The sequence below is a fragment of the Otolemur garnettii genome, unplaced genomic scaffold, assembly GCF_000181295.1.
Source record: "Otolemur garnettii isolate 467f Iridium unplaced genomic scaffold, OtoGar3 scaffold00133, whole genome shotgun sequence".
NCBI classification, from domain to species: Eukaryota; Metazoa; Chordata; class Mammalia; order Primates; family Galagidae; genus Otolemur; species Otolemur garnettii.
Window position 1 is genome coordinate 4,771,040 of NW_003852528.1, and position 21,313 is coordinate 4,792,352.

Here is a 21,313-nt window from a genome sequence, read left to right on the forward strand (position 1 = left end):
CTGGTGGGTTCGAACCTGTCCCAGGCCACCTAAACAACAATGACAACTGCAATAAAAAATAGCTAGGCATTGTGCCAGGCGCCTGTAGTCCTAGCTACTTGGGAGACTGAGGCAAGAGAATCGTTTAAGCCCAAGAGTTTGAGGTTGCTGTGAGCTGTGACGCCACAGCACTCTGCTAAGGGCAACATAGTGAGACTCTGTATCAAAAAATAATATAATAAAATAAAATAAAATTCATCAAAACACAAGTCCACTGCCTACCTGATCACAGGGGCAGGGTCTCTGTGTTCCAGGTGAGGGCTCAGCTGCCAATCCCCCTCCTCTCACGGACCCATACACTCACTCCCACCTCCACCCTTGACCCCCAAAAGGAGATTCCTGGGTTGCTTTTTACCCTCAAACCTTTCAACATTCAGCTCAAATGGCCACAGCCCCCTGGAATCCCACAGCTCCCTCACAGCCTGCCTTCCTTGGCTCCAATACTTCTACTGCTGGCCTCAGGTAGCCTCACATGGGCTTGGGGCAGGCCCTTGCCCCAAAAGGAACCCACAGACCCGGCAGGAGTTCCTGAAAAGCATGGGGTGCAGCACCCACAGCATGGCCACCTCACCACCCAGGGGACTCCCGGGAGCCCTGCCTACCTGGCTTGGATAGTGGCATGACCCGGGGGAAATGGCGGCGCGAGGGCCTCAGGGGGCTGTGGAGAAAGCACCAATGTGAGGCACCCAGGGAACAGTGCCTACCGGACCCAGGCTGGGGCCAGTAGACAAAGGCCCCCTTCTGCCCTCTTTCCCACCAGGTCCTCATCAGCCTGGATAGGAGGGAAGAGATCTCAAGACCCTGGACCCCACCCCAAGAGACCCAAGCAGTCGGGGCAGGACCCCAAAACAAAGCCCCTCACTGTCCTTCCGTTTGCTCGACAGCTGGGAGGCCCCCAGTACTGGGTTCTGCTCCATAGCTGGGAGGAGGTGGGGATGAGGAGAAGGGCCCACAGAGGCCTGTTTGCAATTCTCCCTGTACTCCAGAAGGTGGCCAGGGGGTCAGCCTCGCCCAGGGTGAACACCCTTTCATCCCACACTCAAGGGTCCAGGGTGACATGCCCTTGTGCACAGCCCCTTGAGGCCCTCAGTCCCCTGTTTCTCTGGGCCTCAGGAGCCAAGTGGAATGAGGCAGCTGGGCAGATGCTTCCCAGAACTGTGGTGCCTTCCTCAGAGTCCTCAGTGGGCAGCAGAAGCTGTCCTGAGGCCACGTTGGCCACCCTGCAGCCAGCAACCCCTAACCATGTTCAGCTAGAGTTCCAGGTTCCCACAACAATGCTCCTTGAGGACCCCCCTCAGATCTGAGGGTGGGAGGTAGGTTCAGCCCTGGGTCTGAATCTCTCTCAGTCCTGCTGACCCCAGGCCAACAGGGGAGGGAGGTGTGGGCCTGCAGCTCTGGACTGCGAGACGGGCAGATCTGCACAGAGGCTTTGGGGACTGTAGCCCTGGGGTGCTGACCTGAGCACATCCTTGCAGAGGGGTGGGAACGGGTGCTGCTGGTAGTGGCCAAAGACCTCGAACACAATCGGCTGGCTCCTGATGTACTCAATGAAGGACTTGGTCACCTCCACCGCGATCTGTGATGGGCAGGCAGGTTGAGTGGACCAGAGGGCACAGCCATGCCACGAACAAGGGAAGGTGAGCCACACCAGTGAGTGAGTCGTGCTCCAGGCAGACCTGGGCCCCCAGCCAGGCCTACCCTCTGCCCACAGCAAGGACAGCGACCTTCTTTGCAGCACCCAGCCTGACCCCTCCTTCCATCACACAGCCCCAGACAACTCAGTGGGCACAGGTGTCCTTCGGCCTCTCTCTCCAGTATGGGTAGAACCGCAGGGCCCAAATGCACTTCCAGAACAGAGCTTGAGAGGTGACAGGGGGGAAGGGCGGCCTCCGCAGAACAAGCCTACTTGGGGTCCCGCCCGCTTACCCCAAGGGACACACCTAAATTGGGCACACCCCTCCCAAATTCACAAGTGGAAGTCCTGACCCAAGGGCCTCAGAATGTGGCTGCCTCTTGGGCTGGGGCCTTTGCAGAGGTGATCACAGCAAGGTGAGGTTAGTAGGAGGCCCCACCAGCCATGACTGGTGCCCTTTTGGAAAGGGGAAATCTGGACACGGACACTCAGAGGGAGGTGGCGTGTGACTCAACATTACAAACCAAAGGGACAGGCGTGGGAGGGCCAGACAACACGCTTCTGTGACAGGGAGCCCTGTGTCCCCGTGCCCAGGCAGCACTGCCCCTGGCTGGTATTCACAGGGGCCCCGGGAGGGCTGGAGGCAAGCCCAGGGACGTACGTTCTGGACATGGTAGAAGCCGAGTGGGGGTCCCCTGCCCGTGTTCTTCAGGGGCTCCGTGGAGAAGGCCTCGTCATGACGGTGGATAAAGCTGAAAGCAGCAGGAGACACGTGGCTGGCCATGGAACCCACCTGGCATTGGCACCAGTGTGCAGGGCCCGCAGGTTGGGCTAATAAGGCCCCCACATGGCCTGCGCCTGCTGGATGCCCAGGCAGAGAGCCCCACCCGCCCCGCCCCGTGCAGCTGGGACACAGAGGCAGAGGGGCTCACTTAAACTGGCAGAAGATGTCGGCATATTCAGCAGAGATGCTGGACGCCTGCAGCACTGTCACACGGAAGGTGAAGGTGCTCCCCAGGCGCAAGTGGTCCAGGGCGGCATCCAGGGGCCCATCCAGCGCGCCTTTCTCGGGGCTGTCTAGGAGGAGGCCTTCCGGAGGCAGCGCTGCCAAGGAGAGAGTGAGGACACCGCTAGGCCACACTCTTCAAGCAGCAGGGGCTGGGGCTGGGCAGTGACCTACCTGAGCAGGTGTTGTTGTTGACTTCATCAGCCGAGGGCCCCATATCCGCACCCTGGCCTTGGCCTTCCACGATACGCAGCTCTTCCTGGGAGGTCCCTGAGCGGGACATTCCCACCACAGGGCAGGACTCAGACTGGAACTGTCCAGGCAACCAGAGTCAGAGCCGGGAGATAGAGGCCTAGTTGGGGCCATGCAGCCCCAAGTGCAGCCCCCCAAAGGGCTGCGGGGACCAGGGGCTCAGGACCCATGCAGCAGATCTGCCATATCAAGCCTCTCTGGACTCCATGACCTGGGCCCTCTGAGGTACAAGCCATCCTGAGAATATCTTGCCACCCACCTCTCTCTCAGCAGGAAGCACAGCAGCGGGACGGGATGGTCTCTGGCCTTGGTTCCGCCCACCCCACCCCCATCAGGATGCCCTTCCCCAGACATCATCAACACTGGTGAGCACCTCCCAGAGAGGAAGGGCAGACACACCACCCTCCCAGCACATCAGGCACTGAGCTTGCAGGTAACAGGACAGGTTCAGGTCATAGTGAGGCTAAGGAGGAAGAGGGAAGAGCCACTGGGGCCCAGCCTGGGTGCTAGATACAGTGCTAGCCCTTTGCAGGAGGACTGAAGGCTGGTGGCCTCAGGGGAAGCTTCCTTGCTCTCAGGGGTGTCAGATGAGGGAGGTCAGGCTAAGAGGAGTAGAAATGTGGTATCCTTTGGGCCCAGAAGACAGCCAGCCTGAGAGAGGGGAGCCCAGTGGGGCTGAGGGGTGGTCACATCTTAGTGTCTATTCTGTAAGCTAACACGTCCCCCACTCTGTGCCCTGCTCATCTGAGGCTACGGTGGGAGGTGGAGGGCCCACAGTGGGCTTCAAACACCGAGAGACAGTGAGGGGTAGGCTCAGCACCTGGGACCCCAGAAGGACCCAGGGCCCATGAGCAGGAGGGCACCCAAGAGGAGCAAAGCATGTGGGGCTCTGGTGAGCAGCAGGCACCCTGAGGCCTGGGGTTTGGGTGGGAAAACCACCTTTTCAAAATGCTGGTCATCAAAGGAGATTTTAGCAGTTCCTGACTGGCGGACGCCGGAGCCGTAATCAGGGGCCTCTTCATCAGCTGCAGGAGGAAAAGAGCAAGTGGCTGGGGCCTGGCTTGTGCCCCAAGGCAGGTACAGGCAGTGCCAGCTGAGCTGCCCCAAGGTGGGGCAGGGGAATAGGGCGCTCCCAGCCCACAGACCAGCCATGGCTCAGTGACTAGTATGGTGCCAGCCAGCCCATGCTGCCCAGTGGCCCAGAGGCAGCCACAGCCCCCCCAAGCCTTCCCTCGACCTCCCTGTTCACAGCCCAACCCACTGGACCCTAATGGCTTCATCTCCAGGATCTCAGTGGCTTCTCTGCCACCACCTGTGCAAAGCCACCACTGTCTCCCAGCCACGCTCCCATTTGGGCTCTAGGCCTGCCTACTGTACCCTCATACCCCTAGCTGCCCAAGGTCCCTAGCCAGGGCTGCCCACCTCCAGCCCAGCAGTAAGTGAGCAGGCCCGCAACCGAAGCACACAGTCACGGGCAGGGCAGGCATGACTCCTCCAACTGCTGTAGGGTTAGTGCCTTTTCTAAGTTCTCTCCAGAAAATATTAATGAAATGATCTAGTTGTAGGATCTCAACAGGAGGCCTAGAGGCCCAGCCCAGCTTAGGGCACATCCCAGGGGCAGTCCAGTCCAGTTTCCCTGTGTCAGACCTGAGGATGGCAGGGCTATGGTCTGGGCCTTAAGGCCTAGGCTCAGCTGCAATGTACCTTCTTAACTGGGGCCTTCATCTGAGAAGTCAGGGTGCCCCTGGCCCCAAGGGGTGTGGGCAGTGGCCCCTAAAGTAACCCTTCATGCAGAGCTTGAACTCAGGGCTTGGGAAATGGCCAACCTCCACAAAGCCACTCCCATGAGGGGCTGACCAGAACAGCAGCAGTCCCCATAAGGCCTCCAGAGCAGTAGCAGTCAGCGTGGGGGCCACCAAGACGGGGCTGGGAAGGCTCGGCCCAGCCCAGGGATGCCCCCAGTGGGAACTGGTGCAAGGCAGGAACAGGGGTCCTGCACCTCCCTGAGCAATGTCTGGGCTGTGCTCACCCTCTCTTCTAGCTGGTACCTGCGGGTCTTGGCCCCATGATGCCATGGTGACTGCAGTACACTTTTACAGGCAGTACCAGGATCCTGTTCACAGGTGGGCAATTGGAGGCTGACTATGTCCCAGCCCTTGAGGAGGGCCTGAGCAGTGAGAGCGCCTCCACCTCCCACAAGGAAGGGGACCTGTATTTTCAGGCCCACATTGGAGGGAGGTCTGCTGCCTCCTTCCAGTGGGGCCTGAGGCTGGAGGCTAGAAGTCCACACACCTTCCCTGGCCTGGAGACTGGGAGAGAGCACTGCTCTGCACCAGGCAAGGGCCGGGGGTGGGGGTGGGGGTGGTCCTCTGGTTCCATCTGGGGCTGCTGTTGGGATGGTGGGAACCCCATGCCATGGTAGACTCAAATGACTCCCCACTTAGCCTGCATGGCCCCAGGGGGGTCCTGGAGGCCAGGACCAAGAGTTGGGCACAGATATCTTCTCCTTCGGGCCCTGCCCAGGGGCCAGAGCCTGGAAGGATACAAAACAGCTTCACACTGCCCTAAGGACAGGCAAGGGTGGCTTCACACAGGCCACAGAGTGATAGCTGTAGAACAGGGGTCCTCAAACTTTTTAAACAGGGGACCTGTTCACGGTCCCTCAGACCACTGGAGGGCCAGACTGCAGGCCCCGGGATGAGTCACCTGCTAAGCAGGACAGGCAGCAGTGGCAAAAACACCCGACAGACTGGATAAATGTCCTAGGTGGGCCACAGTTTGAGGACATCTGCTGTAGAGGCCCCACTTCAGCCTGTCCTCAAAGGTGAAAGTGGCCCTGGGTCCTCCAGGCCATTCCCGCAGCCCACACGCACCTGAGATGGCCTGGACCGCCACACGGAGAAAGCCCTTCACTTCACCCTTCTCACTGACGATGGCCACACGGTGCACCAGGGGCACAGGGTACAGCAGGTTACTCAGGTACACGAAGGCCCTAGGGGAGCAGAGGCTGCGCTCAGGACCACCCCTCACCGTGTGCTCTGAGCAGCAGCCGCGGCAGCACGGCCTGGTTCGCAACACAACACAAAGCTGCCAAGCAGAGGGAAGCTGCCGACAGCCGGGCTGGGGCAGGCAAGGGCACTCAGAGACAGGAGGAGGAGGAGGGACAGAGGAGGAGGTGCTGCGTGAGCACAGGCACAGCCTAGCCTGCCCAGACCTGGCTGTCTGAGAGGAAGCCCGGGAGGGAGGTTCCAGCCTGCTTCAAGAAGGACCCAGACCATACTGAGTGCCGCCATGGCACTGCACAGTCAGCCAGCGGCCTCTGCCTCCTGACCACTTCCCTGTGGCCTCTGACATTCCTGGGCCCCATAGTGGGGTATTAATCTTCCCAAGCCCCTTTAACCTCAGTGAGAAGGAGTAGCTCAGACAGTGCATAGCCTTCCCAAGGCCTGGGGGATGCCCTAGGCCCCCAGTGCTGCCCTGCCTGCCCCACTGACCACCCAGAACACCAAGAAGCCTCCTTTCCCAGGCAGCTTGGCCTTGCCAGCCTGGGCAGAGGCCATGGTTACCAAGATGGCTGTTGCATTCCCTGTGCTGGCCAATGTGCAGCAAAAGGACAGAGAAGACCCTGGGGGAACACCAGCCACTCAGCTAGGTGGCAGATGGCAAAATCCCCACTGCTCAGGAGCTCTTCCTACAGAGGGGGGCACCTGGCAAAGGTCAGGCTGCCCAGGTGAGATGCACTGTGGTGGACCCTCCACCTAGCTCAGGCTTCAGCCCACGGACCTGTCTCTGCAGCCCAACCGCCCCTCCAGGCAGCCCCCACCCCACCCACAGGTGCAGATAACCACAGCCTTGAGCTCCCAGAAGCAGAGGACATCCTGGAGGAAGGCACAGCTGGTATGAGGGCAGGATTTGGACACAGGAGGGTGGGAGGCTCAGGAAGAGGCAGGGGAGATGGCAAGAGGGAAACAGCAGGGAGGCCGGTCTAAGTGAGGAGGAGGGATGCTGGTGGGAAGGCCACAGTCTGCTGGCCAGGTGGGTACTGGTGCAGGCGCAGGGCCTCCAGTGCAGGGAGGAGAGGTGAGTCAGTCACCTGCTCCGTTCAGCTCACTCGGGGGTAAATGAGTTCCATGACCCTGCTGCAGACACTGTTCTGAGCACTGTGACCTCAGACACAGGGAAGGGCCACGCCTGGGCCTCTGCCCCAGAGCAGCACCAATAGGGCTGCAAATCTCCCCTGGGCTCTCTCTCAGGTGGGCTCCTAGTCTTGCCCCCCACCATGCTGACTTGTACCACCCAGGCCTCCTTTCCACTTAAATCCATCAGTTCTACCTCAAAAGTTTAACTGATGCCCCTTTGGTGGGTCCATCACCAGCACTAGTCACTCCCCAAGCCCCCCCCAGCAGCCAGAAGGTCTCAAGGTGTCAGACAGACCCCCATGCCCTTAAAGGCTCCTTGCAGGGGCATCCACACACCCTGGGGGCCCTGAGTGACCGAGGCCTGCCTCCCTCTCCTGACCAAGCTTGACCCCAAGCTACTCTCAGGCCATCAGTGCCTGATGACCCCCCACCCCAGGTCTTTCCAGTGCTCCAGGCCTACTATGCCCACCCCTGGCCCCAGTCCCCTGGGTCCCCATGTCCTAGAACCCCACGAAATGCTTCCCTCACCCACCACCTCTGTCCAGACACAAGTCCTTCTTTCTTTCTTTTTTTTTGTTTGAGACAGTTTCATCATAGATCCTGTAGAGTCAAACTCTTGGGCTCAAGCAATCCTCCTGCCTCAAGCTCCCGAGTAGCTGGGGTTACAGATGCCTGCCACAACACCCAGGTAATTTTTCTATTTTTGGTAGAGACAGGGTCTCACTTTTGCTCAGGCTGGTCTTGAATTCCTGAGCTCAAGGGATTCTCCTGCCTTGGCATCCCAGAGTGTTGGGACTATAGACGTGAGCCCCCACGCCCAGCCCATGAGTCCCTCTTTGTGACAGATTCTCCTGCTTTCTGCACACATAACTGCTCAGCAGAACCTTCCATCTGGTCCACAGTGAAGTCCCCAGACAGTTCTGAGGAAGTAAAGGGAGACTTCCTCTGCTCCAGAGGGCAGTGTAGGGGGGCACTCCGGCCCCTATGAGGGCAACTACAATGCCCCTGCCACCCTGACTGACCCAGGGGTATGGGCTGTGGCTCCACAGGCCCTGCTCATCGACCCAGATCAGACACAGAAGCACCAGTGGAAGGCAACCTGGCCCTAGCCCCAAGAGGAAACGGAAGTCCCTTGTTCCCATCCCGCAGGGCACCCAGCAGGCAGGAACCAGCCAACATTCCCCTGGGATGAGAATGCTGGTGGCCTTCCATCTCCAGGGCCCCTGGGCCCCTGGACAAAGGCCTTTGCTTGAAAGCACAGGTGAGGAACGAGGTTGCCATGAACCTGTCCAGAAAGAACATGGAGGGAGCCCAGGACTCAGGCCTTCAAGCAGGCATAGGCCTTCCGCTTTGGGGGAGAACTAGGGCATCAGGTAGGGCCCCCTGGTTTGCAAGAAGCCCAGGGTTGGTGGGCAGAAAAAAATACTGGGAAGGCCCTGGGCACAACCTGCCCCACTCTACCCAGGGCCAATTCCACAGGGGCTGGCTAGCAGTGAGCAGAAGCTGGGCTCAGGGGCCACCCAGACGTGCCATGGAGGTGGCCCACAAATTCCTGAGCTCCACAGGACCACACCCCAAAGGGTAAGGCTTCCCCACCTGGGTCAGGGGAGGGGTCATATCCCTTCGGAGCCCCAGGTCCCACACTGACCCACTTCCTGACTCTCTCCCACTGCCCCACGAAAGGCCATGTCTGAGAGCATCTGAAGCAGCACACAGAGAAGTGAACTGAGGGAGGGGCGAGGCTGCAGCAGGTAGGCCCCAGCCAGGCTCCCTCCACAGGGCTCGCTGCAGAACAAGCCCTGCCAGAAGCCAGCTACGAGCCCCCAGAGGGGACATTCCTGCTGTGTTGCTGACCTCGGCATGGGTGCAAGTTCCCCACAAGTCAGAGGCTGGGCTCAAGGACAAAGCCTGGGCCCCTTGCTTCCTGCAGACTTAAATCACCCCATTGGGAAGCATCATGACAGCCCAGGATACTGACAACTCCGAGTGAGCAAACAGTAAGGACAGCCACTGGCCTCATTCACATGTGGGTGAGATACAGCCCAGACTGCCACAGAGGCAGAAACCACTCGGACTGGGGCCCTCGAGGGACCCCTTGGCTGAAAGTTGGGTGCTACACAATGGAAATGACCCCTGGGGCCTAGGGTAAATACCGCCTCCCATCTTGTCTGAACCTCATGACCCACTGTGGGCAGGTGCACCAGGCATGCAGGACACCCAGGGTAGAACACGAATCTGGCTGCAGGTCTGGTGTTGGACGCTCAAGAAGGCAAAGGAAGCTCACTGGCCACATTCCAGTCTGCGATAGTGATGAACCTAGGGCCCAGCGCCCACCATCCCCAGGAGTGTATCCCTAGCCTGGAGGGGGCTGTGTTCTGAGCCTGGAAGACACCCCTGACTTTGTCCACCTAGGGTGTGAGTAGATAGGGCAGAGCCTAGGCGCCCTGCATCTCAGAGCCTCATGCCTCTGCCCAGTGGAGACACCCCCTAGGCCTCCGACCTCAGGGCCAAGGAATACTCACCTGCCCCTCACCTGCCCTCAGGGGGCCAAAGACAACCTGACATCAGTGCCCACCACCACAGGGGCCAGAGCACAGTCCAGCCTGGACTCTGGGAGCCACAGCCACACCATACCCACACCACACAGTGCAGCTCCCACGACCTCAAGGCTAAGAAACACTGTCCACAGCCACTCTACAAAGACTAGGGCTGAGCAGCCCTGGCCAACAGAGCGCACCCAATGGGAGCCTAGAGAGCCCTCACCAGCCCTGCGGGCACTGAGCTGACCCTAAGCACAGCTCTCACGAAGGGGCAACCTTTATCCAGGGGCATGGCTGTGGACATGCCCTTGAGCTGTCACCTCCCCTCCCTTCCCACCCCAGGACCCTCCCCGGGACCCACCTCTCAGGTAGTCAGGCTCTCACCCTGTTCTCCTTGCAGCTTACAGGCCCACCCATCCTCTTTTGCACCACCCACCCTCTGGGAATGTGTAGTCTAGGTGGGAAGGATTAGCCAGGGAAAATCAGAGCTCCCCCAGGCCCACTTTCTCAGCCTGGGTAGTCATCCCAACCCTCCTGCCTCCCTGGTTCACCTGGACCCCAGACCACCAGAGGCCAAGGCGCCCTGAGAGCTGGCACTGGCCTTGGGTGAAAGGCCCTGGCTCAGGACGTGGGAGGCTGGTGCTGGATGGCCTTGCATGGAGGCGAGGGTACCTTGAAGCAGGCTGAAACCCACCCCAGGAGAGGAGGCAGCTGAGGCAGACAGAGCGAGGGCTGAGTGTGACGTGGCAGGAGGGAGGAGGCAGGCGCTAACCACAGATTGGTGAGGTGCAAAGACGCATGCTGGGACCCCGGGAAGCCTTTCCAGAGGGGCGAGAGTGGGTGCCCCAATTTTGCTAAAGCTTTGGAGAGAGAGCTAGCAGCTACCAGAAGAATAAACGGAGCATTAACGAGGGCCCTTTCCAGGGCCTGGGCCTGCACAGCTGCAGCGCGGGAGAAGCCAATTCTTGCCAAACGGAAAAGATCAGGATGACTCCAAATGTAGCCCTTCACACACCGCCCGAGACATGGGGGCTGGGCCTCTCTCTGATGACTTTGCCTTGGTTTGGTAGTTTTGTAAAATCTCAAATCCACAAAAGGGTAGAAAACGTTGGAAGGACCCAGCTCTTTCTGGCTGAGACTGCAAGAGCCCACGCCCCCTTTCACCCAACATCCTCGTCCCCTGCATGTCCTGGTCCCTCACCCACTTGACACCCAGAGCCACTCTTTGAGCCCAGCAGGGGCCTGGCCCTGCAGCCTGGGGCTTTCTGAGGGAGGTCCTGGTGGAGTTGGCCTTGGGCTCTGCACCTCCCTCTTGTGCCTGGCAGGCCCAAGTGTCTTGGAAGGAGAGGGCTATAAATTTTTACCCTTTAGGCCTGTTTAGTTCACCTAATGTCAGCCTCATCACAGTCATGGGAGACCAATCCCATGGGAACCAGCTGCCTTCCAGGAGGGAGGCTGAGGCTTCCACTCTGTCATTTCCACCCAGGGATGAGGTAGGCTGGCATATGCCCTCTGGCTTATCTGGGGCTGCCTGCAGCCTTTGGCTCTCAGAATTCCAAGCTCAAGACTCCTGAAAATTCTCACTGGCCTAGGCCAAAGGCCGCCATTTCAAACACCAAACCAGGTTGCTATTAAAATATCTTCTGCCTTTTACAAATGTAAAATAAGTAAATCCAGCTGTTTCCAGAGCTGAATTTCCTCCTACTATGGCTGGGCTACTACTACTACTTCTGATTTTCTCTTCACCTGACTGACTGACTTCTCTTCTGTGATAATAAACTCGGAGGCAACTATATTTGCCAAATCCACCTGAAGGGCAGGGCCCCTGTTCCCTGGGCCTGGGCTTCTCCACACCTCTGTTCCAACTCCTGACCATGGCCTCTCCCACATATCCAGGAAACCTGATAACCAGCCTCTTTCTGCAAAGGGCACATTCCGTATGGGCACTGAGCCTGTGCCCACATCTCTGGCCATGGCAACCTGGAAGGTTGGGAGGGATGGAGCCATCCTCGTCTTTAGACAGACAGGATCTGCCCAGGTCCCACATTTGGGGGAAGGTGTGGGCAGGCAAGCAGCTGCCTCCACAGCCCACAGGAGGCCCTGCCCTCCAGATGCAGCCTGAGTTCTCCTTTCCGCACAGTGAGTAGAGTGGCCCTGAGAGCCTCTGTCCCCTCTGGACCACAGTGGAGGAGGGTGAAGCCTCTTCTTCAGCCAGGACGACGCCGATCCTGGGGAAGGACTGGCACTTTCCATGGTAATAAACACAGAGGCAGCTATATTTGCCAGCCCTCACCTTTCAAATACCACTTAGACTCTTAGGGAGGAATTGGGGTATCTGGTGCCTGAGCCAGTGGCTACCTCCTGGGGTTCCTATGGCCTCACTGCAGATTTAGTCCCACCTGCCCAGGCCATAGCTGTGTGCTCTGGGCCACACTGCCTCTTCTATGACTGGGGCCTGAAGTCTCCCTGCTGGCCCAGAGCAGCCATCTCCAGGGACATGGGCGCCCAAGTGCCCTTGGGCCCCTCCAAGGGGCCAGCCCCCCCACCTTGCCGGGGGAGGCCCGGGGTCAGCCCTGGCGGCCCACCTGTGCCCGAGCAGTGCTCCTGTGCAAAAGAGCTGGTTCCTTCCCAGCATGCTGTCCTCGACCTCACCAACCTTCCTACTAAACTGAACAGGGGGGGCCGGTCGTAAAACGGGTCCCGGCCGTCGCACAGCACGTGCTCCGGAAAGACGTCGTCCTCCAGGTCCTCCTCCTCCTCCTCCTCCTCCTCCTCCCCCACACTCTGCTCCTCGGCAGGCTCGGTGGCGTCGGAGTCGGGGCTCGAGAAGGTGGGGGAGGGGGTGAGAGCAGCCATGCGTTCGCTCATGCATGTGTTGAGAAGAGGGTGGCTGCTGCAGCCAGAGACGGCTGGACTGAGGTTAGTGCGACAAGACAGAGAGAAGTTAACACCAGCTACTCGCGGGACAGACGGGGTGGGGCAGGTGGGAGTCTTCTGTGTAAAACCAAAACCAAACACATAGACCATCAAGAATGCTGTTTTAAAAGATGAGAGAACCAAAAATGCACCCCATCCCCAGGCTTGGAAAGAAACCAAGTATGGTCAGCAGGAAGGTTCCAGAACACACCAGCAGGTGTAATTGAGAACACGGGTCCCGGCCAGGTGTGACTGAAGCCATGTGAGGACCCCATGAGCTTGGCCATGTTGAGGCCTCAGAATATCAGTCATGGGGGTTGTGGGGGCCAAGAAAGGAGGCAGGGCTCTCTGGGGCCCAGGTGAGCCACCCTCAAGGTCAGCAAGTGACCGGAAAGCTTGCCTGGGTACCTCCTGCACTCACACACATGGACCCTGGGCCTACAGTGGGTGGCAGTGCTGAGACTCCAGCCCAGGTCCAGGTCCCCTGAAATAATCAGGCCTGCAGGGTACAGAGGACCCTCGGACTGGGAAGCACAGGTCAGGGGTCTGGGGACAGGAAAGGGTATCTTGGGGCTCCTTTCTCACGCTAGGCCAGGGCCTTGGGAGGAGACCCACTCCCACCCCCACTGGTGTCTCTGTCCCTCTCACTCTCTCAGCCAGGAATGGGAGGAGGCGCCCACCTGCCCACCAGCCGGAACCAGGGGAAACGGTCGTAGAAGGGGTCTCCGCCGGTCACCACATTGTCACAGTCCTCAATGACACTGGAGGGCACCTCTGCCGCCCGGTCGTACATTTCCCGCATCAAGTCGAGGCGCTGCCTGCAGGACGGCAGGGGCAGTACGGGGTTCAGGTGGCTGGCATCACACACCTCATCCTCCTGGGAATGGCTCAGCCCAGCTCCAGCCCCACCACCCTGCTAAGGGTTATCCAGGCTCAAGGGGTTTATGGAACAGAAACCCCTCTGTGGCCCTAGGCATCCTCAACCACGAGGGACACTGAGCCAGATAAACGTGTGCATTCACCTCTTAGACCTCCCCAGGTCCTGAGTGTCAGCAAAGAGGCTTGAATAGGCAGGACTGGACAGGGGCTGGGGGGCAGGCCAGATGGGGGGACAGAACCGCACAAACTCAGAAATGGCCATGATGTCACAGAGCCTGAAAGCTCAAGGAACAAAGGGAAAACTGCAGGTGGGGCATGGAAGACCCAGAAGTATCTGAGAAATTATTATTCCTGAAAAACCATAATGTCTCAGGAGAAAGGAGACACAATCATGTGGCCTCCGGGGCTCAGGAACAACACACACAGCACAAACAGTGGACATTCACCCTCCCTGAGGACAAATGACAGCCGCCAGGAGAACAGGAGGGGAAGAGGGGCACGAGTTTGCTTGTGTCTGGATGTGTGCATTTCCAGATGCCTGTGTGTGTGTGTGTGTGCGTGTGTGCGCGCGCGCGTATGTGTTGCCCTGGGTGCATGGGTATGACCACTGATGTGTGTGCCTGTCAGCTAAAGAAAAGTATGTGAATGCCAACTGAGTTTGTGTTAGTGTGTTTTTAATTTTCTATTTGTTATGGTGCTTTGGGCGCTCCAGGGGCCTTCCAGGCTTGGAGAGCCCCTCCCAGGTCTAGCTGATTCCTGGAGTCAACAGCTTGTCGGTGTGCCCACCTTTCACACGCAAACCCATCATACCCCAAGCACCTCATTCCTCTAATTTTTCACCCAGTGAGTCAACATTCCCCATCCTGTATTGCTAAGGCCCATGCACCACATGAGGGTTGGTCCCTATGCACTAGAGCCCTATGGAACTATCCACTCTGGCCAAGCTGAAGCAGTCTCCTGCCCAGCCTTGCCTTTGCCATGGAAACCCCATGAAGATTGCTCCTCCAGACCAGCCTTGGAGCCTTCCCTTGGGCCCTGAGGACAGGCTCAGCCTCTATGTTCTGGGGTACAAGTGACATCCCAGTCCTCCCTTGATGGTCAGTCCTTCCACTGACCTCTCTGAGTGGTTACTCAGTCACCTGCACAATCTAAGGACTGGAACACATCAGTCAGCATGTGAGGATGGCAGAGCTGAGCTATGGGGAGGGCACACAGCCTAACCAGGCCAGGAGGAAGGCCCTGCATGCCCTCCAGCCATACCTGAGCTTCTCCAAGGTCCAGTAGTGAGTGGCCCCATTCTTCTGGTCCTGGACCTCCACAGCCACAATGGTGCGGGGGAAGGGCCGTGTCTCTCTGTCTTTGGCGGCCTCTGGGGGCAGCAGGTCAGGGGGCAGAGGGGAGTAGAGCGTGTCTGTAAGGAGGACAAACTGGAACTGGACCTGCAATGGGCACAAGATGACCTCATCAGCCTCGAAAGGGCTTCCCTCCACCTCCCAGAAATTTCGGTTGCGTGGCTAGAACCTTCCAATCTACCACTGAAGAAGACCACCTGCTCCCCGCCTGCTCATGGCCCCACATCACCCCTGAGCAGGGAGGGCACAACATCCACCTTGGCTAGTCCTGAGCCTCCCTAAACGACCCACCCTTCTGGGAGCCACCCCAAAGATGGCAGGGCCCAGTGCCAAGGCCTGGCCGTAAGTGGCCATCCCTGTCACACACAGGCAGATGCCCTCTCTCCAACAGAAATGAGGCGGTGCAGCCAGCCAGGCAGCCCACCTTCTTCTTCAGCTCCACACTGATGGCGTTGGCCTCCTTGAGGAAGATGGCATTGCCCCACAGCAAGTCCCGCAGGGATGTAAACTGGTACCACTTCCACTTCCGGAAGGCCCACAGCGCCAGCTCACACTCTCTCTCCGTCCATTGGACTATGGGGAGGGGCCGTGTGGTCAGCACAGGAGGGTCAGGACACTGCCCCCCCACTAAAATGTCAAGCTGATTGGTCACTCTGTGGAGCTCCCCATGCTGACCCTGTGCCTGGTGCATGCCAGGGTCAGCAGGTAGAAAGATCAAAGGCTGAGGGGTTACTCCTCCACAGAGTGACCTACAAGTGGATAGGCAGGGCTGTCCAGGCCCCTCTCCTCAGGTTCCCTCCCACCTTGGGCTGGGGTCTCTGCTTGACTCTCAATTTCATACTAACTCCCCTCAGTGCACAGAAAGAAAATCTGGGAGAAAGATCTGCCATGGTCAGCAATGTGAAAAGTGGCCCCCAGAAGAAAGAGGCTGTCAGCTCCCTGGGTAGAAGAAGCCTCATTGAGCATCAGCTTAAAGGTCAGAAGGGTTGGGGGCAATACCACCAATGACAGCCATACATGCCATCTGAGGCCAGTGGTGGGCCAGGGGAGAGCAGGCAGGCAGGCAGGCCTCCCACCATAAGCTCTTTGGCCTGCTCACCCACCATCCCTGTCTACTGGGCCCTCAAGTGGACCAGCAGGGACACCAGAAGAGGCCTATCTTTGTACCAATCACCCCTGGCCTTTGGCTCCACCCACCACCACCTGATCCAGAGCCCCCAAGCTTTGCAACAGGAAAGGAGTTTCATTGAGTAGAGAAGGCCAGGCAAGGGGCAAGACCAAGGTCGCAACAGTACAACTGTGCTGACTGGGTGGCCAGAGGCCAAGATGGCCATGAACTCCTGTCCCCGGTTATACCCTACCTGCCTTTCCCGTGGACCTCCCTGATGTGACAAAGGGCATCCTGAGGTAAGGTATAGAGTGGACATTTCCTCAGGGCCCCCATGAGCCACGTCACCAGCAGGACAGGATAAGTGGACACACACAAGCGTAGTAAGCCTGGCCAGCCCATCCCCTCATCATCTGGTGCTCCCATCAGAGCCAGCGTGTGTTTGCACACAGTGTATGCAAGTGTGTGCACATGCACATGTGCATGCGTGTGTGTGTGTGCGCATGGGGGACCCTGCCTGCTGCAACACAGCCTTCCCTAATTGCCAGGGTGAGGAGGTATCTCCCTGAGGGATCAGTCTAGATCCCAGGGCAAAAGTGCCCACCTCCAGGGTGGGCCCAGGGACTCCGTCTCCTTCCAGGCCCTGCTGCCCCCATGCTCAGGCTCTCCTGAGAGAGCACATGCTGGCCTGAGTATTCTCTCACCTTCGTCCTCCGGTTCCTCCTCCTCCTCATTCACCTCTGAGTAGTACCTGGAGTCCATCTGCTTCTGCAAAGCCTCCAGCTTGCTCTCGTAGTCCTGCAGAAAGCAAGCCCTGTGGCTGACCATGGACAGCATGGTCCTCCAGGGCCCTCCCTGCCTGGGCTTCTCACACCCCACGGCTCAGACCCAGGAGATAAGGGCAGGAGTGTGAGGGGGCCAGGGCCCAGGAGGGCAGGCAAGGTCCTCACCAGCCTCTGCTGCTCCAGCAAGTAGGTGGCCTCCTCTCGCTCACGGCGGTACTGGTCCTCCAGCTCTTGGAGCCTGCAAGGGGGCGGCAGGGTGAGTGTGGGCAGTGGGGGTTGGGGGTGGGCACCCGGCCTGGGCCTCACCTCTGCTCCATCTCCTGCTTCATGTCAATGCCCTGCTTCTCCAGCAGTTCGCGCTGGGCGAAGGCCCAGTCCACGGGCTCCGCAGGTGTCTCTGCGCAGGGTGTGCGCTCACGCTCCTGCCGGGCCTGCTCAGGGTGGTTGAAGCGGAACACATGGCTCTTCCCCATGATGATGCGGTTTCCTGGGAGACAGAGGCAGAGCTGGCCTTGGGGACCCTGTAGGTCTCTGGCAGTGCCAGCAGAAGAGGAAGAGGGAAGGGTGCAGGCTGCCTCCAGTCTCATCTCTTACCCTTCCTTCCTCACCCCTCCTTACCTCCTCCCAAATCCACCTGGTCATTTACAAACCAAAGATCTGGGGCCTCAGCCCGGCTTCAGTGTCTCTGCAGGTTCTCCCATCCCAAGACAAGCCCACCTCTGGCCTTCAAGCCCCTCGTTCAGATATCCAGGGCCTAGGGCTATGTATACCCCATGGCTGAGCCTGGATACCAGCCTGGAGCACCATGCAGGGCACCACAGTACAGATTCACCAGGCTTCCCATCTGTCTCCCCCACAGAGGGGACACAGGGCCAGGGTCCATGGCCGGGAGGCTACAAGGTCCACAAGGCAGAGAAGGTGGCCAAGAACCACAGGTGGCCACAGTGTCTGAGAGGCAGGGCCTCCGAGGATGTGGGTGTCTATCCAGCTCCTCACACCCCAGCACTAGGGACCTTTCCTGGGTCCACCCCGTCTGCAGCCCCAATGGCAGCACTCTATCTGTTGGACAGTTCTGCCTACATGGGATCTTTTTGGACACCCTGGTTTCCATCTACTTTTTCCTCTCTGAAGGGACAGCCCAGGTACCACCCTGTGTCTGCAAGGTCCTCTCCCTTCTGCGCAGAAAAGTTAGTCACTTCTCTGTCCCCTCTGTCCTCCAGTCCACATGCAACCCAGCTCAGCACTGGAAGGGAAACCCCAAGACGAGCCCCCTCTCTCAGCCCAGTGCTGCCCTAAGGGCCCTGTGCAGAAGGGCCAGCCCCATAACCACCACCAGGGCAGTGAGCAGTGGCTGAACTGCCATCACCTGTGCTTGGCCACACCAGTCCCCAGACGGGCTGACGAAGAGAGCCCCCAAATCCAGGGTGTTCAGAGTGTCTCTTCCTTGACAATGTCCTGAGGGTCCCCAAAGGCAGGGCCCTCAATCCTAGAAACTTCTAGTGGACACTGAGCCTCCTCACCCCCCTGCATGCCCTGAGCCAGCCTGGGTGAAGGGTCTCCATCATGCCAAGACAAGATCTTGCCCCTGGCCAGTTGATATGATGGAAAGTTTCATGAGTCAGCTTGGTCAGGCTGCAGCGTCCACCATGGTGTGTCCTGTACATGCTTGTCCTAACACCGACAAGCAGCTGACTAGCCACAAAGAGGACCCACCATGTGGGTGGGCCTTGTCCAAGCTTCCCTGAGGAAGAGAGTCTACTGTAGACGATCAATCCCCTTCTTCCTGAGATCCCAGGCTGCTGCCTACTGGGGGACTCAAACCCCCCTGCCTAGCTTCGGTCACATGAGCCAATTCTGTGAGATAAATTCCTTATACATGAGCACCTGCCCATGCGTGCCGACATATCTGTCAGTCGACATCTGTCCCCACAGCTGCACTGACACGCCTGCTGCTCTTGTTTCTCTGCCGGAACCTCACAGCCAAGTGATAACCGTACATCTCTCATGACAGTCACCTCATGAATCCCGCCTGGCTTCTCTGAAGTAAGGACTTTGTACCCCATGTGTGTGTGCACGTGTGTTCTACAATATCAGGAGCACAGCAGCGCCGGAGAATGGACCCAGAGCCTGCAACCCCCCAGCTCAGCCCCACCAGGAAGGCGTCCTGACCCAGGGCTGGGGCTTTTCCCAGACAGGCTTCCCTGGGCTCCTCACTCAGCCTACAGTGTTGGCTCAGGGCCTGGTAGTCCCAGGCCTTGTGGATGGTGTCTTCTCTGCTCAGGCCTACAGCACAGGTCCCAGGGTCCTGGTGCTGTGTGTCCAGAGCCACAGGAGCTAATTAGGCACCTGCAGGGAATGGGGCCCTCACCTCATGCCCCTGCCTACCCACTGCCCCTTGGGCCCCCAGCTGTACCTGACCGTAGGATGCTGGGCTCGGTGACCTTCTTGCCGTTGACATAGGTATCTGCCCCCTCACAAGGCTCCAGGGTCACCACGGCTACAGGACAGGTGAGGCAGAGAAGAAGACAGGAGGAGCTGTCATCTTCAGTGGCTCAGCCCACCAGGCCCCTCTCCTCCTACTAGCCACAGAGCCTGAGTGCTGGCAACACCTCATTTGGGCCTCAGAGGAGCTGGGGGAGGGCCTCACCCACTTAATAGAGAAGAGAAGTGACCCTTTGAAGGAAGACCCATGTGCCCAGGACAGAGTCAGGAGGCCATGCTAAGCCTGGCTGCCCAAGGCCCAAACAGGTCTCCAGATGGACAAAGATAAGAAATGTGTCCCCAGGGTTCCCAGAGCCCTCTGGCCTTTGGGCCTACTCCCACGGAAGAGAGCAGACACCTTGTGGACAGAGCATTCTGGGAGAATCAACCGTCCCCTACATTGCTTAGGGCCACTATCCTGAGGTAGCCACATAAAATGGCAGGCGCAGGTCATGGGTCTACAGGCCACAGGCTGTCCAGACACCTGCCGGAAGATGCCCTGAGCCCAGGCCAGGAGCACCGTGAGGGCACATAGAACAGCAGGCCCACCACCCAGACGGACAGCACCAGGCAATGGGGATGACCCCATGTCCCCTTTCAAAGGGAGGCTGGTGGGCAGTGAAGTGGACAGACGGCCACCCACAGCCAGCAGAGAAAGGCAGTGGGCTGGAATAGTTTTCCAGCCTGGATCTGGGCTTGCTCCTCCTGGCTCAGTTCTCTGCCCCATGAACCCCACCCTACTCCACCAAGTTTCCTGGCCAGCAGTCCTAGCACAAGGGGGCGGGGGGACAGCCCACTGTGTCCCACCCTCAGCCTTCAAAGAGGCTCAGCCACCGGGCACTTCCCTTAGCACATTTCTAATGGAGTTGTGCCAAGGCTGACCCAAACTCCACACACATGTGCACACATCCTGCCTAGAACTATAATGCCCCACTAGAGCTGGGGAGCTAAGGGAAGTGACAAGTGTCCTGGGCCAGGCAGCCAGCCGCACTCAGCCTGACCAGCAGCAGCACCAGGCAGGGGCTGCAGGGCAGTGATACCTTCGCTGCCGCCCCGGGAGTCGCTCCGGAATACACAGTGCTCTTCCTTGATGAAGTGCCCGCTCAGAACGATGTCCTGCCGCCTCTCTCCGTCCTCCCTGCCCACTCTGCAGGGTGGGGGCACCATCAGCATGGCAGCCAGGACCCAGCACAGCCCTGACAGAGCTGCCTGGGGATGACCAGCAGGACGAGGACACAGGGTACCACCCCAGCAGGCACCCACACCCGATGGACCCCTGTGGGAGACAGGGAGCCCATCCCACCTGGTGACCCCATCCTTGATGTAGTACAGGAGACACTCAGACATCAGTGGGTCCTCATTCAGGTTGACAAGATGTGGTGTCTGGTGGGAGATGGAGGTGTTACCTCACTGGGACCCAGAGCCCAGGGCTTTTCCCCACCTGACCTCCCCAGTCACCAGGCCACCAGGAGTCCTAGGCCTGGCATCCTGGGGGACTTGGCATCCTCCTGGCCAGGCAGAGACCACAGAAAATGGGGAGGAAATTCTCTCTAAGCACCCCAGGCCCCAGGTCAGCTGGTCACTCCCAGCCAGGAAAACCAAAAACAAGTCCTCAGCCAACACCCAACCAACCTGCCAGCAGGCCTCTTGTGCACACCCAGGCCTCCTGTGCATACCCAGGCCTCCTGCGCACACTCGAGCAGTCACCTGTGCATACCCAGGCCTCCTGTGCATACCCAGGCCTCCTGCACACACTCGAGCAGTCACCTGTGCACATCCAGGCCTCCTGTGCATACCCAGGCCTCCTGCGCACATTCAAGCAGTCACCTGTGCACACCCAGGCCTCCTGTGCATACCTAGGCCTCCTGCGCACACTCGAGCAGCCGCCTGTGCACACACAGGTCTCCTCCACATACCTGGGCCTCCTGTGCACACACAGGCCTCCTATGCACACACCAGCCTCCTCCACATACCTGGGCCTCTTGTGCACACACAGGCCTCCTATGCACACACAGGCCTCCTCCACATACCTGGGCCTCTTGTGCACACACAGGCCTCCTCCACATACCTGGGCCTCTTGTGCACACACAGGCCTCCTCCACATACCTGGGTCTTCTGTGCACACACAAGCCTCCTATGCACACACAGGCCTCCTCCACATACCTGGGCCTCCTGTGCATACC

General features: G+C 59.1%; 1 protein-coding gene across 1 annotated transcript in view; it reads right to left on the reverse strand.

The window, feature by feature from the left end:
* Positions 1-21,313, reverse strand: part of KIF1A (kinesin family member 1A) — a 70,057-nt gene that overhangs the window by 23,566 nt on the left and 25,178 nt on the right. The window contains exons 17-33 of the mRNA XM_003798281.2: positions 20,434-20,513; positions 20,171-20,277; positions 19,063-19,146; positions 16,956-17,136; positions 16,815-16,887; positions 16,569-16,662; positions 15,181-15,329; positions 14,665-14,843; positions 13,206-13,343; positions 12,266-12,523; positions 5,804-5,922; positions 3,870-3,955; positions 2,853-2,991; positions 2,605-2,776; positions 2,334-2,424; positions 1,497-1,615; positions 642-697 (exon numbers count right to left, since the gene is read on the reverse strand). Coding sequence (XP_003798329.1) covers positions 642-697; positions 1,497-1,615; positions 2,334-2,424; positions 2,605-2,776; positions 2,853-2,991; positions 3,870-3,955; positions 5,804-5,922; positions 12,266-12,523; positions 13,206-13,343; positions 14,665-14,843; positions 15,181-15,329; positions 16,569-16,662; positions 16,815-16,887; positions 16,956-17,136; positions 19,063-19,146; positions 20,171-20,277; positions 20,434-20,513 — 2,125 coding nt within the window. The remainder of the gene's footprint in view (positions 1-641; positions 698-1,496; positions 1,616-2,333; positions 2,425-2,604; positions 2,777-2,852; positions 2,992-3,869; positions 3,956-5,803; positions 5,923-12,265; positions 12,524-13,205; positions 13,344-14,664; positions 14,844-15,180; positions 15,330-16,568; positions 16,663-16,814; positions 16,888-16,955; positions 17,137-19,062; positions 19,147-20,170; positions 20,278-20,433; positions 20,514-21,313) is intronic.